A 14,850-nucleotide genomic window follows, 5' to 3' on the forward strand; every position below is an offset into this window, starting at 1 on the left:
AGCAAATGAGCGATATAATAAAATTATACTACACCATTTCCAATTGAATTTCGGAATTTTCCATTGGTATTGCTAGTAGAATTTTCTGAAATACAAAAGGAAATTTCTGAAAAACAATTAAAAATTCTGAAATACAATTGGAAGTTTCGAAAAAACAAATGGTAGTTTCTGAAATATAATTACAAATGTAAAAATTTTTAAAAAAGTAAAGAATGAAGTTTTGATGTCGTTTTTTTAATATTTTATTGTTAAAGAAAAACAAAAAATAACGTTAAAGTTAACAATTCAAGTATTGATAATGTTAAAAAACATTCGAAAACAAAGTCCATCATTAAATTTTCAACAGAAATATTCTGATCAGATTAACTCCCGAACAATCTAAAAAACAATTGACTTGCAAAACCTTTAGTTTCCGTTTTGGAGCTAGCTTTAAAAAATTTGTGCAAGTTGGACATGATCCTGAATTCCAGTACAATATAAACGTATTAAGAACTTTTTTATGTCGTTCATTAATTCTGGTTTAATAATGAGTAACTAATTCATTAGTAAATGAACTATTCACTATTTCTTACAAATTGTATTATACATCAAGCTCTATCGACGTTGCCGAATCTTTGCTTAATAAAGTGGTCTTGGGGAATTACACAATAAAGGGAATCTGTCCAAAGTCAGGCAGTGCATGATGGACGCATTTACAAATATGCAAAAAGTTTATTACCATGTTAGACAAAGATGTTCAATGATGTTCAAAATTATATATAAGACGAATGCTTTTCTTCCAACAAAAGGTTAGTTTGGAATATTTGTGTTTATCATTCGATTTATTAAATATTTTGCAACACCTACGTACGCGGTTAATAACATCACTTATATACATATATTTTAAGATCATGGCCATCATCTACTTCAATGTAATCATTATAAATGTCATCCTCTAGCACTTTCGACGACCGTTTCAAAATCACATTCTCCATCACATTCAACTCCACTTTAATCTAAGTTAATATTTTGATTATTAATTGCGATTCTTCTAATATTTCGCCAGCTAAATAACAAATATTTTATTCCGTGTTAAAAATTTTAAAAGATTTGTTTTTAGAATTGTAACTTCTTGCAGTAATATTTATATATTTATAGGAGGAGCTATCGGAACACTCATCTACAGTGATAGAAAGTCGCTTTATCTTTAGTTATTTGTTGAATTTTAGAAACAATACAATTTTTGGGAGTCATTATTACTTATTTAAATTTGAAATTATGAAAAATTTTAAGCAATTTAATAAATTTAAATATAATGTACATTTATTCGTTTTATTCGATTATTCTACATAAAATTGTTCGAATTATTCGTTATTCGAAAATGGCCATTTTTAAATTGTTCGAATAATTATTCGTAAGAAATTATTCGATTAATCGAACGCTTATTAGTCGAATGAATACCCTAGTAAACATGTCAAACAAATTTGTGCTAAAAAAAGTGGTTACGCTTTTTTAGCAAATATTTGCCATGTGTGACCCAACCTTAATTGAAGGTCTGCTAAAGCCTTTAAGAAGGTTATTATGGAAAATATTCTTAATGAAGTCAACTTAGAATCTAAAAAATGGACTTTAAAATATTTTCCTGATGTAGGGGTTATATGGGGGTAGGGTCAATTATTGACCGATCTTCACAAAAGTTGGTAGAAAGATTCTTTATGTCCAATTTCATCATTATATTAGGTATTTAGAGACTTGAATATTCAAGTCAGAAAATTACTTGAACATTCAAATCATTTTCTGAGGGAGACTTTGTATGGGGACTATGGTCAATTGTTGACCGATTTTTACCATACTTTACAATATAATTTCGGAGTACTTACAACTAATTTATTATTTTCAATACCAAACAAACCTTATCAATAGATAGTATTTGTGGAAAATTTCCGCCAGCTAGTTCCCTATCATATGTTCAATAGACGGACGAACATAGCTATATCGACTGAGAATCTCATGAGGACCCAGAATATATATACTAATGTGGGGAATGACAAGTGAGTATCGCGTCTTTTAGAAGGCCTACAAAGTTGAAGACCTAACATATTTTCCCGCTGGTAATGGTAGTAGGCAATAAGTAGTAGCAGTAGGAGTTGTAATTGAATACAAGTGCTTATGGTGCTGTTCTTCAGCTTTCAAATATTACAAGCATTTGCATTGAAGACAACACAAAATAAGGTGCATTTTTATTTTATTTTTTATTTTACTCTTTTAGTGTTATTGGCATAGTATGGCATGATGATGATGACTATGATGTGGTTGCTGGTGATGGTGCTCATAATGAATTTGATGATTCAAATTATTATAATTTTTTATTTTTTTTTAATTTTTTAGTTTTATAATTCTGCTTTGCTTTTATTATACTTATGTTTTTATTATTCCTTAATATAAAGTGCTTGTTAACAGGAGGTAGATTATTAAGTTGCATTAAGGGAAAGAATAAATACTTAAAGGAAATAAGTGATTTTGTATAACAATAATATATGCAAATTTTATTCAAAAGGTAGATAATGAAATTGCTAAGTTATTAAAAGAAATTAAGCTAAAATATAGTTTTAAGAGTTAAGTAAATGAAACTTAGCTCTTTTTATGAGTACACGCAGAGAAAATAAATACATGGTCAGCATAATATAAAACAAACTATTTTTTTAAATTTATGATAGTACAACCATTTTATGATCATTATTAGTATCATTATAAATATCGTATTATGATCCAATATAGTTTTTATACTAGATCATACAATTTTCCTATTAAGCTGCTAAGATTAACAAAAATGCTGATAAAAGCTATTTATTGTACACATAGTATATAACATTCTAGTTTTATACTTTAGATAATTTATTAAACTACTGAAATACGGCTCTGTGTATCAAAATAATAACAGCAAGTTGCAAAGCTGTTAGAGTTATTATGTATTAAAAGAGAGTGACTATTTAAATGTTTGTTTTAATTTAAATAAATTAAAATTAGTTACAAATTTTAAACTACTGATCGCTTATATTTGCATTTACAAAAATAATTTACAAAAAAGGTAAAAACGTAACAATACATAAGTGGACACTTAAAATCGGTACGCACTGTAGTAAGCATAACAACGCCCCCTGTTATCAAAATGAAAAAGATTTACATATGTTTTTAACCACAAATCTACCGTTATTCTGCAATGAATAGCAAGTCATTATATTTAGTTTTAAAAAGTATAGCCACAATGGAAAAATAAGCTAAAGATAAAATTGTGCACAAATATCTAGAAAATTCGACTTTGTCGGGTTAAAAGATAGCCAAAATCTGATTTTCGGCAGATATCAGGTCAAAAATTGTACGTCTCGGCAGCTCGAGGTTGTGTGGCCTTTAAATATGAATACGTAAAATTTAATAAAAATATTAATTTGGCAGGCAATCCGCAGCTGCAGTTTGAAGAGTCAAGCTTTTCAGCCATGTTTTAAAATAATTTTCAGAATTATATTTAAAAAGAGAGTTTGGAAAAGCGATTGCTGTCATTTATAAGACATCATCCATCTAATACAAGTTGTCGTTACTTAATGACAAGTTGTCATTACATAAATACAACTATGAGGTGGTATAATGGGAATAATATTGATGTTATAACAAAACACATCAATTAATCACATTACCCAAATCCTCGTCCAATCGCGATATATTGGGCAATTGTTAAACGTAGATTGAAAAAGTGTGCAGGTACAGTAAATAACCAGATTCTGATGAGAACAAAGTGGAATAAATATACTGGAATAACGTTTTAGTGGGAAGAAAAGTTGTACTGCTATTAATGGGAGGCATAAAAAGAAAAGCTAGAAAATTTATTCACAATGAAAGCATATAAACCTACAGCTTGATAAATTACCTTTAATTTCATGTATAAAATGTTAATCTACGTTGTTTCATTTAAAAGTTATGCTCACTTTAATCCATACCGATTTTAAGTAACAGGCCTAGAGTTAGATATGAAAATAAAATTGCCAAATTTAGTTTATCAAATTAAAAATATTTAAAAGAACTACTATATGATGGAAAAAGTACTATCAGATTTTCCTTATTGGCGATGACAATTTTTAGCTAATTTTGTATGTCCAAGTTCATTAATTTAGAACAGATGTCGGCACTCATAGCCACCACGAGGCGAATAAGATTGTTATTTACCTGTAAATAACATTAATATCAACGAAGTTCATTAAAATTGTGAAATACGGAACAAAAACCACAATCAATATCTGGTAAAATTACAATAGAGTTATTGTAGTCATTATTCCATATACTCTTTATGCCGACCACTGATTTAGAAGAATAAAAAATATCTTAAGCAGAAAGTAGATTGCGCTGGTTCTAAGTATTTTGCTTGTTTCGTATTTTTCACAGATATACATAACCTTTATCTGACTTGGGTCTTCAACAACAATTTTGTCTACAGAAAGGTGTCTGTAGAACACTTTTTCTACACAGAGAAAACAGTCGAATGATTCTGCCTTAGTGACCGAATTTTACAAAATTTCAGAATGGTTAACAAATGTTTGGTTTCTTCAACCGAAATTCTTCTTTGTCAACTGACTTTCTGCTGATTAAACCAAAAAATTCTATATGTGCATCCGAATCATTCGTTGCTACTACGAATCTGTTTTTTCTCTATTTGAAAAATTGTATGTGTAGTAATTTTTTTACTGACATTTTTGCGTATAATAGGCCACGGAACTGCGCTAATATGAACAAGGTTGTCGGTAGTTTTATTCGTTGTTCCCAAAGTATGGGTTCTCCTGAACAGACTAGTCTACCAAGCGTATACTTGATATTTTTATGTAAATATAAATTATACGTACTGTTGTACATTGCGATCAATCACAAAAAGGTAATAAATAGGGGGCGGATTTATATGCAAATGCATGTTTTTTCTCGAACGTCCAAATACAATGTATAATAATTATCTATCCGAATCGCACATTTTGCTGCAAAATGGCATCGATTTGTTAGTGCATATTTTTGCATATTTTATTGATAATGCATATTTTGTTATATTTTACTTCAAAATGCATATTTATATGCATATTATGCCAATTTTTAATAAAAATATAATTTTTTGTCGTTAATGGGCAATACATTTTTTTGTCAAATTTGTTATCGACTAACTTCGTTCGACATCGAAAAACTAGCATTAAGTTCTTCATTTCTCTATCAGTAATTGAAAATTATCATTTCAAATTTTTCTTCAAAAAAGTTTAGTATAACCGCTCCTGAGATTCATTTCCAAGCCGTTCTACGAGACTTTCGTAAACTAGTGATTTTGGATAACTTAGGGACAAATGCACTACACAATTAACGTTTAAAGTCCCTACACTATAGATTACATACACTTAAGTGACAGTTGTCTTTATGCTAGATTACATGCGATGTATAAAGTAACCAATTGACTTCTCTCTGCATTACAAATAGCTCGTCAAATGACCCAAAATATGTAAATTGTAGTCAGCCAAGTGATCAGACATTATTAACAATTTCCGTCTATAAGGGATACATTTACTAATTGCTTAATTTCTGGGTTATTACGAGATAAAAATTAAGGTTGGATGCTACTTTACAGCACGATCAAAATATTGATGATTTTAAAAGGAAAGTCACAATATAGAACCTCTATGGCTTTAAACAAGTATTCATACCAAGATATTACATCGTTTTTTCAGAAGAAAAGTTATGTTAAAAATAGTTTTAGAACATTAATTGTTTAATTCCTGGTATAATTTAAAGAGTTCTAACTGCTGCCACAAAAATATAAGTGCATATTTTTTAAATTTTTAGGTCATATTTTGATTTTTTTGAAGCATATTTTAGGCGCATATTTTCCAATAATAAATGCATGAAAATCCGCCCCCTAGTAATAAATCTCTTATACTTTAAAAGTTTTTCAAAGGACTGCTAACACAGAGCTTTCGGTCGGCTTTCCGTCGATTTAAAATGCCATGGATACAAACCAATTGGCTCTATATGTTAGGGCTACCTAGTTAATACAATCCGAGCAGGGACCGTAAATGGCGGTTATCCAGAATATTTGAAATCAAAAAAACTCTATGTTTGAGTCAACGGAGACCAATACTGTTATATATCAATATATTCGTATTGACGTGCTCTTTCGGAATCTATGGTGATATTAAAAAAATGATCTGAACTCCACAGTTAACAGTTATTTTTCAACGTAAAAATAAAAGTTCGCATGAAACACTTAAAAAAGGAGTTTTAAATAGCCGTCATAAAAAGCTCATTTGAGGACTTTTTTCCATCAGAAAAAAAACTTGCTTGAGGACTTTTATTTTTTTCCGCCATAAAATATAAGACATTCGAGGAGTTTTATTTTTCACTACAAAAAATAAAACTCTTTTCGTTTCTTTTCTACTTTTTTAGTTTCTTTCTTTATTGGGTCTATCTGATATAATGCTGGTAGTAATTTATTTGTTTAAAAAAAAAACAATTTGATAATAGGAATCAAACAATAACAAATTAAAATCCCACTTGATTTTATTTTTATGAAAAATTATTCAATTGCAATATAAGGTGCTTTACAAATTGTAATGATCTGACTAGCGACAAGCTTTAGGTGTCAATTTATATAAAATGAGTTTTATTTTCAGAAGAGAAAAATAAAACTCTTCAAATGACTTTTATGTTATGATGGAGAAAATAAAACTCCTCAAATGAGTTTTTTTTACGACGGGAAAAAGTGCTTCGACTATCGGTGGGCTAACGACTAATTATGGGTAAATATAGCTTATGGATACAATTCGAGCCGACAAATTCTTTAGTTCTCGTCAGGTAACTTGTTTTGAAAATTCAGATTTATTATCACTTTTTTTGTGGTGTATAGTATAGGCAATAAAATGTAATTTTTGGTTGAAAAGATAAAATTAGCCTATGCCTTGTTTAACATTTAAGTTAAGAATAATTTAAAAAATACAATCAATAACTTAATAATTATATTATAATAAATGTGCAATGTGCTGTAATAAATAATTTAATGCGGAAACAAAAAAAAAACATATTAAATTAGCTTATTAACAAAGCAGCAAAAGAATCGATAGCTTCAAAATCAATATTTAATTCCATTAAAGAATCATGTTTATTTGTATTTAAACAAAATATTGAAGCAATACTTATTGAATAACAATGACTTTTTGTACAAAACAAAAGAAATCAAATAACAACGATTTCAACGAAGTGGAGGAATAAAAAAGGAAACAAAACATTAAAATTATATATAAAATATAAAGAATAAAGAGAAAATATGAATTACTTTTTCGGCTGTACATCGTACCTAGACTGCGATTCAACATGGCCATTTCGGATAAAATAGCAGTAGTGGGTGCTGGCATTTCTGCAAGAAAAAAGAGAAAACGAGATAAGAAATGGAAAATAATTAAATTTATAAATTCATATAAATAAAAATGGGAAAAGAAATAGTATAGAAATTTTAAGAAAATGTTTTTTGTAAAATACCCTACACTTAAACTGTTTAGTATTGAAAATTTTAGATATTTAAAAACTATAATTACTGATATTAAATCAATGTATTGCAAACAACTGTTTGCATAAATTCGAATCACCCCTACAAACTCCTGTAACTTTTTCATCTGTTGTAACGTACCATACAAACTGCCACGTGGAAAAAAGCAAACAAAAGGAAATTGAGACAAATTTAATGGCATGGAAATAAAATGAAAGTTAATTAATGTTTAAAATATTAAATAGAAAGAACGACAGAAAAATATTGGAAAGAAGCACACTAAAAGAACAGCCAAAAAACAAATTTGTCAGACATTGACAGAAACAAATTTTTTTGCCATTTGCTGAACTTTAAATATACCAAAAAAATCTTAAACAAGGTGAAAGTTACAAAAAAATACGCTAAAAAGTTTAAATTGAATGAAAAGAAATTCTGCTATTCCCTTTAATATTTCAAGTTAAATTCAGCTGCTTTTGAAATTTCCTATTCAGTTTATGTGTAAATGTGGTTCATTTTAAAACATTGTAAAATTAAGAAAATAAAATTCTACTGTTTACTTACCATCTAGTTTTATGTTGCCATCAGTTTCGCCTAATGAATTTTTTGCTACGCATCGATAAGTTCCAAAATCATTGGGACCCACATTACGTATTTTTAATTTCATATGTTTGGTATAACCACTAACCGTTGATGCCGTTTCAAATTTGTCACCAGCACGTGAGGTGTCTGCAAAAACAAGAACAGCAAGAGAAAAATCAAAAATTATGTTAAATACGGAAAATAAGTTGGAACATTTTTTGTGAATTGAAAATGGAAAACACAAACAGAATTGTATTCGTTTGTATTTATAAATAAATGTAATGGTTACATTGTCCTTGAGGATTATAACCACGTTTGAATATTCCCTGTAATTCTACTTGAATTTGGGGTTCACAGAGCCCACATGTTATTGTCGAAAAGTAAATGCATACGCAACGTTAAACAGTTTTTGCAGATTTTGAGCAAATATATTTGACTCTCGTAAAATTTATCTAGAGATGACTAGACTCGACTCACACTCGTTTCAATCAAGAGTTGACTATATTCGAAAATAACTAGAGTTGACTACAGTTGACTGGAGACAACTTTATCTAGAGTAGAATTTGTCGTAAAGTCATTGATTTGTTCTATCAAGAGTTGACTATATTCAAAAATAACTAGAGTTGTCTACAGTTGACTCTATCTAAGTAGAGTTAACTATAGTCGACTCTATCTGCAGTTTTGGGGAGGCGCATCTATCAAGAGTTGACTGGAGTCGACTCTATCTAGAGTTGACTGCAGTCGACTCCATCTAGAGTTACCTGGAGTCTACTCTATCTAGAGTTAACTGGATTCGACCCTATATAGAGTTGACTTGATTCAACTTTAACTAGAGTAGACTGGAGTCGACTATATCTAGAGTTGGCTGGAGTCGATTTTATCTAGGGTTGACTAATGTCGACTCTATCTGGAGTTGATTGGAATTGACTCTATCTAGAATTGACTGGAGGTGACGCTATCTAAACTTGACTTAAATCGACGCTATCTAGAGTTGAATGGAGGCAACTTTATCTAGAGTTGAATGGAGTCAATTCTATCTAAAGTTAACTAGAGTTGGAACTATCTAAAATTGACTACACTCAACTCTATCTTGGGTTGTCTGTCGATTAGATTGGACTCTATCTAAAGATTACTGGAGTCGAATCTATCTAGAGGTGACTGGAGTCGACTCTATCTAAATGTAACTGGAGTTGACTCTATCCACAGTTGACTGGAATGGATTCTATCTACAATTGACTGGAGTCGATTTTATTTAGGGTTGAATTAAGTTGACTCTATCTTGAGTTCATTGTATCTAGATTTGACTGAAGACAACTTTATCTAGAGTTGAATCGAATCAAATCTATTAAGAGTTTACTAGAGGCGGAACTATCTAAAATTGACTACAGTCAGCTCTATCTTGAGTTGTCTGGAGTCCACTAGAGTCGACTCTATCTAGAGCTGACTAAAGTCGACTCTGTCTAACCTTTACTGATGTCGACTCTATCTAATGTTGACCGGAGACGACTTTGTCTAGAGTCGAATAGAGACGACTTTATCTAGAGTTGAATGGAGTCAAATCTATCAAAAGTTGACTTGAGTCTCATCTATCTAAAATTGACTTCAGTAAACTCTATTTGGTGTTGTCTGGGGTGGACTAGATTCGACTCTATCTAGAGGTGACTGGAGTCGACTCCATATAGAGGTGACTGGAATTGACTCTATCTGGATTTAACTGGAGTCGACTGTAACTAATGTTGACTAAAGTCGACTTAATCTAGAGCTGACTCTATCTAGAGTTGAATGGAGCTGACTCTATCTAGTGCTGATTGCAGTCAAGTCTCTCTAGAGGTGACTGGAGTTGACTCTATCTAGATTTGACTGGAGTCGACTCTATGTAACCTTGACTGAAGTCGACAGTATCTAGATTTGACTAGAGACGACTTTATCTAGAGTTGAATGGAGTCAAATCTATTAAGAGTTGACTAGAGTTGGAACTATCTAAAAGTAACTACAGTCAACTATATATTGTGTTGTCTTTAGTCGACTAGATTCGACTCTATCTAGAGGTGACTGGAGTTGACTCTATCTAGATTTAACTGGAGTCGACTGTAACTAATGTTAAATGGAATCGACAATATCTAGATCAGACTGGAATAGACTGTTTCCAAAGTTGACTGAAGTCTAGTCTATATATAGTTGATTAGAGTGAAATCGATATACAGTCGACTCTATCTGGAGTTGTCTACAATCGACTCTAACTAAAGTTGGTGTAAGGAAGTAGTGACTTTTTATTAACAATTTCTATCCTGTTTGTTAAATTGTATAGCTTTCTAACTTTTTTAAAGGATTTCAACAACTTTTTATTTTTAAATGACAAATTTTTATTTCCATTTAAATTTCAACTGTTATCTTGTACAAATAAAATCACATACAATAAATTTAACAAAAGTTTTTAATTTTTTTTGTATAATTCTTTAATTTCTTTTTTTCCTGGAATTTTTATTTTAATTGAATGAAACTTAAAGTGTCGACACTAATTTATACAAACAGTGTGCTGTTGTATGGTGCCTGAAAAATTTTCCAATTCATGTTCTTAATTGTTGTTGAAAATTTGTACTTGTTCGCATACAACAAATTAGAAAAGTTTTACCATTAATCAGTATTAGTGCATAAACAAAAATGCTCTCTTGCACATACATTCAATGAAGGAAAACCATATATATATACAGTCTGATATAAATACATTTAAAAATGGGAAAAGAAACTGAGAAAAAAAACGCAAAAATACAATTATTATCCAAAAAATACATGAAAATAAACAAATTATATAAAATGAAAAAAATTGCTATAAAGAACAACAAAAATTTTAAATATAAATAATAAAAGTTGGGTAAAAAATTATTATAATAAGTATGTGTGTATTGTTGAGAGAAGTTTTTTTCGGACACATTAAATCCAAAAATAGAAAACAAGTTTAATTAAAAATTTAATTAATTTTTATATATTTAAAAACACAGCAAATTAAACTATTGAGATTAAATGTGCTTTTTTAAATATTGCAGATACAAATTAGGTTAATATTGATTTTGTTATGATGTTTTTAATGTATTGAAATATTTGAATATAGTACTGTCAAGAGCTGAATAGCGTCGCCTCTATCTAGATTTGTATAGAGCTGACTCTTTTTAGAGTTAATATGTATCGACTATATCTAGAGTTGACTACAGCCGTCTCCATCTAAAGTTGACTTCTGTCGACTCTATAAAAAATAACTCTGTCTAGTGTTAGACTACAGTAGCTCTATCTTAAGATGGCTTAAGGCGACACAGGCTTCTTATGATAAATATTAACTAACATATAAATTATGATAATTTTTGTGAACAAATCAATAATTAACATCAATCATACGCCCCAATAAAAATATAGAAATCTTCCTATTTGATTGAAATTGGAAGGAAATCTTAAAACATTTCTCTGTATAAATTACACATTATTATAATGTCTTGCAATGCATATAGCTAGTCAGTTTATATTGTCATTAGTTTTGAAATTGTTGGATTTGCATATTAGCTAGCAACGAATACCAGCATATTAGCAGTTAAGACATTTAATCTTAGGAAGTTTCCAAAAGTACAAAGAAACAAAAGTTTTCCAAAATTATTTTTTTTCAGAATTTTAAATGAAAATTTGTCGTAAAGTCATTGATTTTTTGTAGTGTTATTAATAAGTTGCCAGCTAGTTCTTCTTAATTGCTGTCAAATTAAACAGTTTATGAAAATTTATAAAAAAAATCAATCAGAAATATCCATCATACGTCTGGCTATACACAGAGAAAACAGATTCGTGATAGCAACCGAATTTGTTGCCAATCGAATGATTCGGTTGCACACATGGAATTTTTCAGTTCTAACAAGAGAAAGTCAGTTGATAAAGAAGAATTTCAGTTGAGGCAACCAAACTTTAGTTAACCCTTCCAAAATATTGTAGCCACAATTGTAAAATTCGGTCACTAAGATAGAATCATTCGATTGGCAGCAAATTCGGTTGCTATCACGAATCTGTTTTCTCTGTGTATGGAAATTAAAATTTTGTTGTTTTGTTAAAGACTACGTCTTATAATATATACTACGTCTTATACAATAGTAAAGACTGCGTGTTACAGTAAAGACTACGTGTTATAGTAAATACTACGTCTTATAGTAAATACTACGTCTTTTAGTAAAGACTACGTCTTTTAGTAAAGACTACGTCTTATAGTAAAGACTACGTCTTATAGTAAAGACTACTTATTATAGTAAAGACTACGTCTAATAGTAAAGACTACGTCTTATAGTAAATACTACGTCTTGTAGTAAGGACTACGCCTTCTAGTAAAGACTACGTCTTCTAGTAAAGACTACGTCTTTTAGTAAAGACTACGTCTTATAGTAAAGACTACGTCTTATAGTAAAGACTACTTATTATAGTAAAGACTACGTCTAATAGTAAAGACTACGTCTTATAGTAAATACTACGTCTTGTAGTAAGGACTACGCCTTCTAGTAAAGACTACGTCTTCTAGTAAAGACTACGTCTTCTAGTAAAGACTACGTCTTATAGTAAAGACTACGACTTATAATAAAGACTACGTCTTAAAGTAAAGACTACGCCTTATAGTAAAGACTACTTATTATAGTAAAGACTACGTCTTATAGTAAAGACTACGTCTTATAGTAAAGACTACGTCTTAAAGTAAAGACTACGTCTTATAGTAAAGACTACTTATTATAGTAAAGACTACGTCTTATAGTAAAGACTACGTCTTATAGTAAAGACTACGTCTTATAGTAAAGACAACGTCTTATAGTGAAGACTACGCCTTATAGTAAAAAATAAGACTTATAGTAAAGACTACGTCTTACAGTAAAAACTACGTGTTATAGTAAAGACTGCACCTTATAGTAAAGACTACGTCTTATAGTAAAGAATATGTCTTGTAGTGAATACTAAGTCTTAAAGTAAAGACTATGTCTTATAGTAATGGACTACATCTTATATAGCTATTTACTAATGTTAGTTCTTCAAGTTTCTCCAAAAATGTCTCTTGTTAAGAAAGGTGAGAAGTGAAAAAAGCAATATATTAAAAATTAAAGTGTCCGAATTTTTGAATTTTTTTTCTTTACAAACCATCTCCTGAAAATTTCGAATCGAATACAAAAAAAATCAGTTAGATCGCTGCAGCCGTTCTCACATGATGCGATTACATACATGGACCATTTCATTTTTATATACATATATAGATAATACGTCCTATGGTAGACACTACGTCTTGTAGTAAATACTACGACTTGGAGGAAAGACTGTATATTATAGTAAAGACTACGTCGTATAGTAAAAGTACTATCTAGATTTGACTACCCAGAGTTCTCAGTATTCGAAACCATTTTCAAATTGATTAGAGTCGAGTATATTTTGTGCTGACTTGACTCGACTTTATCCATAGTTGATTACAGTCGACTATAGATACCATCCATCCTTGACCCTCATTACCCAAGTGGAATAAATTACAACAAAAAATAAAAATTTTAGCCATTTATTATTTTAGATAATTTCAAATTATAAACAAATACCCAACAATTTGCAAAATCTAGCAACAAAAAAAAAAAATGCAACCAAACATATTAAGTTTTGCTCATAATTATTTTCTTTTATTTTGCCCAAAAATATTATAATACCAGCTTAAATGAAAATCATTTTAAAATTATAAATTTCATAGACCAATGGAAAGCCATTTATGAAAATTATTTAAGCATATTTAAACATTTCGTTTATGGGTGCGTTTGTGTTAGTTTAAAAGAAAAAATAATTTGATTATTGGCATTGGCTTAAGGAGTGAGATCGAAAAATTCTTAACACACGTTTTTCATTACATTTTTTAACCCAAGTATTATTTGAATTTTTTTTTGATCAAGTTACCTTTGAAAAACATGTCAGTTATTATGTGTAATGTCAATTATATTAATTTTTTTGTTAATCTGATTAAAATGAGTGACCAGAAAAAAGTGCGTACTGAAATTATTAAATATTTTCAACAAAACCCAACTTGGTCTTACAAAAAGTTGGCCAAGCATACAAAGGTCTGCCGTCAAACTGTTTCCAATGTTATTAAACAGTACCGGGAGAACTTGTCAGTTGATAGAAAACCTGGTTCAGGTAGAAGGAATGGTCCACATGATGTTTCTAAAGCCAAAAAAATAGAACGCATTTTCAAAAGAGCTCCCAACACATCCGGTAGGAAAGCAGCCCGGTTAGCTCAGTGCTCGGACTATTTGGTACGAAAAGTTAAAGCTAATGCAGGTTTAAAAACATACAAGGCTCAAAAAGTTCCTGACAGGAACGCTACTAAAAATTTAGAGGCCAAAAACAGAGCACGGAAATTGAAGTCAAGTTTTATAAAAAAATATTCTTGCTGCATAATGGATGACGAAACGTATGTTCTGGCAGATTTTTCGCAACTTCCAGGTCAAAAATTTTATGTTGCTGATGCTCGAGGGAATGTTGAAGAAAAGTTTAGGACCCAAAAGCAGACAAAATTTCCCAGAAAGTTCTTGGTATGGCAAGCAATATGCAGTTGCGGCAAAAGAAGCCACTCATTTGTTACAACGGGCTCTATAAATACCGAAATTTACATCAAGGAATGTTTACAAAAAAGGCTGCTTCCATTCATAAGACTTCATAATGTGTCCACTTATTTTTGGCCTGACTTGGCATCC

General features: G+C 30.1%; 1 protein-coding gene across 1 annotated transcript in view; it reads right to left on the minus strand.

Annotated features, from left to right (window-relative positions):
* Positions 1-14,850, minus strand: part of DIP-kappa (Dpr-interacting protein kappa) — a 176,935-nt gene that overhangs the window by 22,484 nt on the left and 139,601 nt on the right. The window contains exons 9-10 of the mRNA XM_065500311.1: positions 8,099-8,263; positions 7,349-7,408 (exon numbers count right to left, since the gene is read on the minus strand). Of these exons, the coding sequence (XP_065356383.1) occupies positions 7,349-7,408; positions 8,099-8,263 (225 nt within the window). The remainder of the gene's footprint in view (positions 1-7,348; positions 7,409-8,098; positions 8,264-14,850) is intronic.

The sequence above is a fragment of the Calliphora vicina genome, chromosome 2, assembly GCF_958450345.1.
Source record: "Calliphora vicina chromosome 2, idCalVici1.1, whole genome shotgun sequence".
NCBI lineage: Eukaryota > Metazoa > Arthropoda > Insecta > Diptera > Calliphoridae > Calliphora > Calliphora vicina.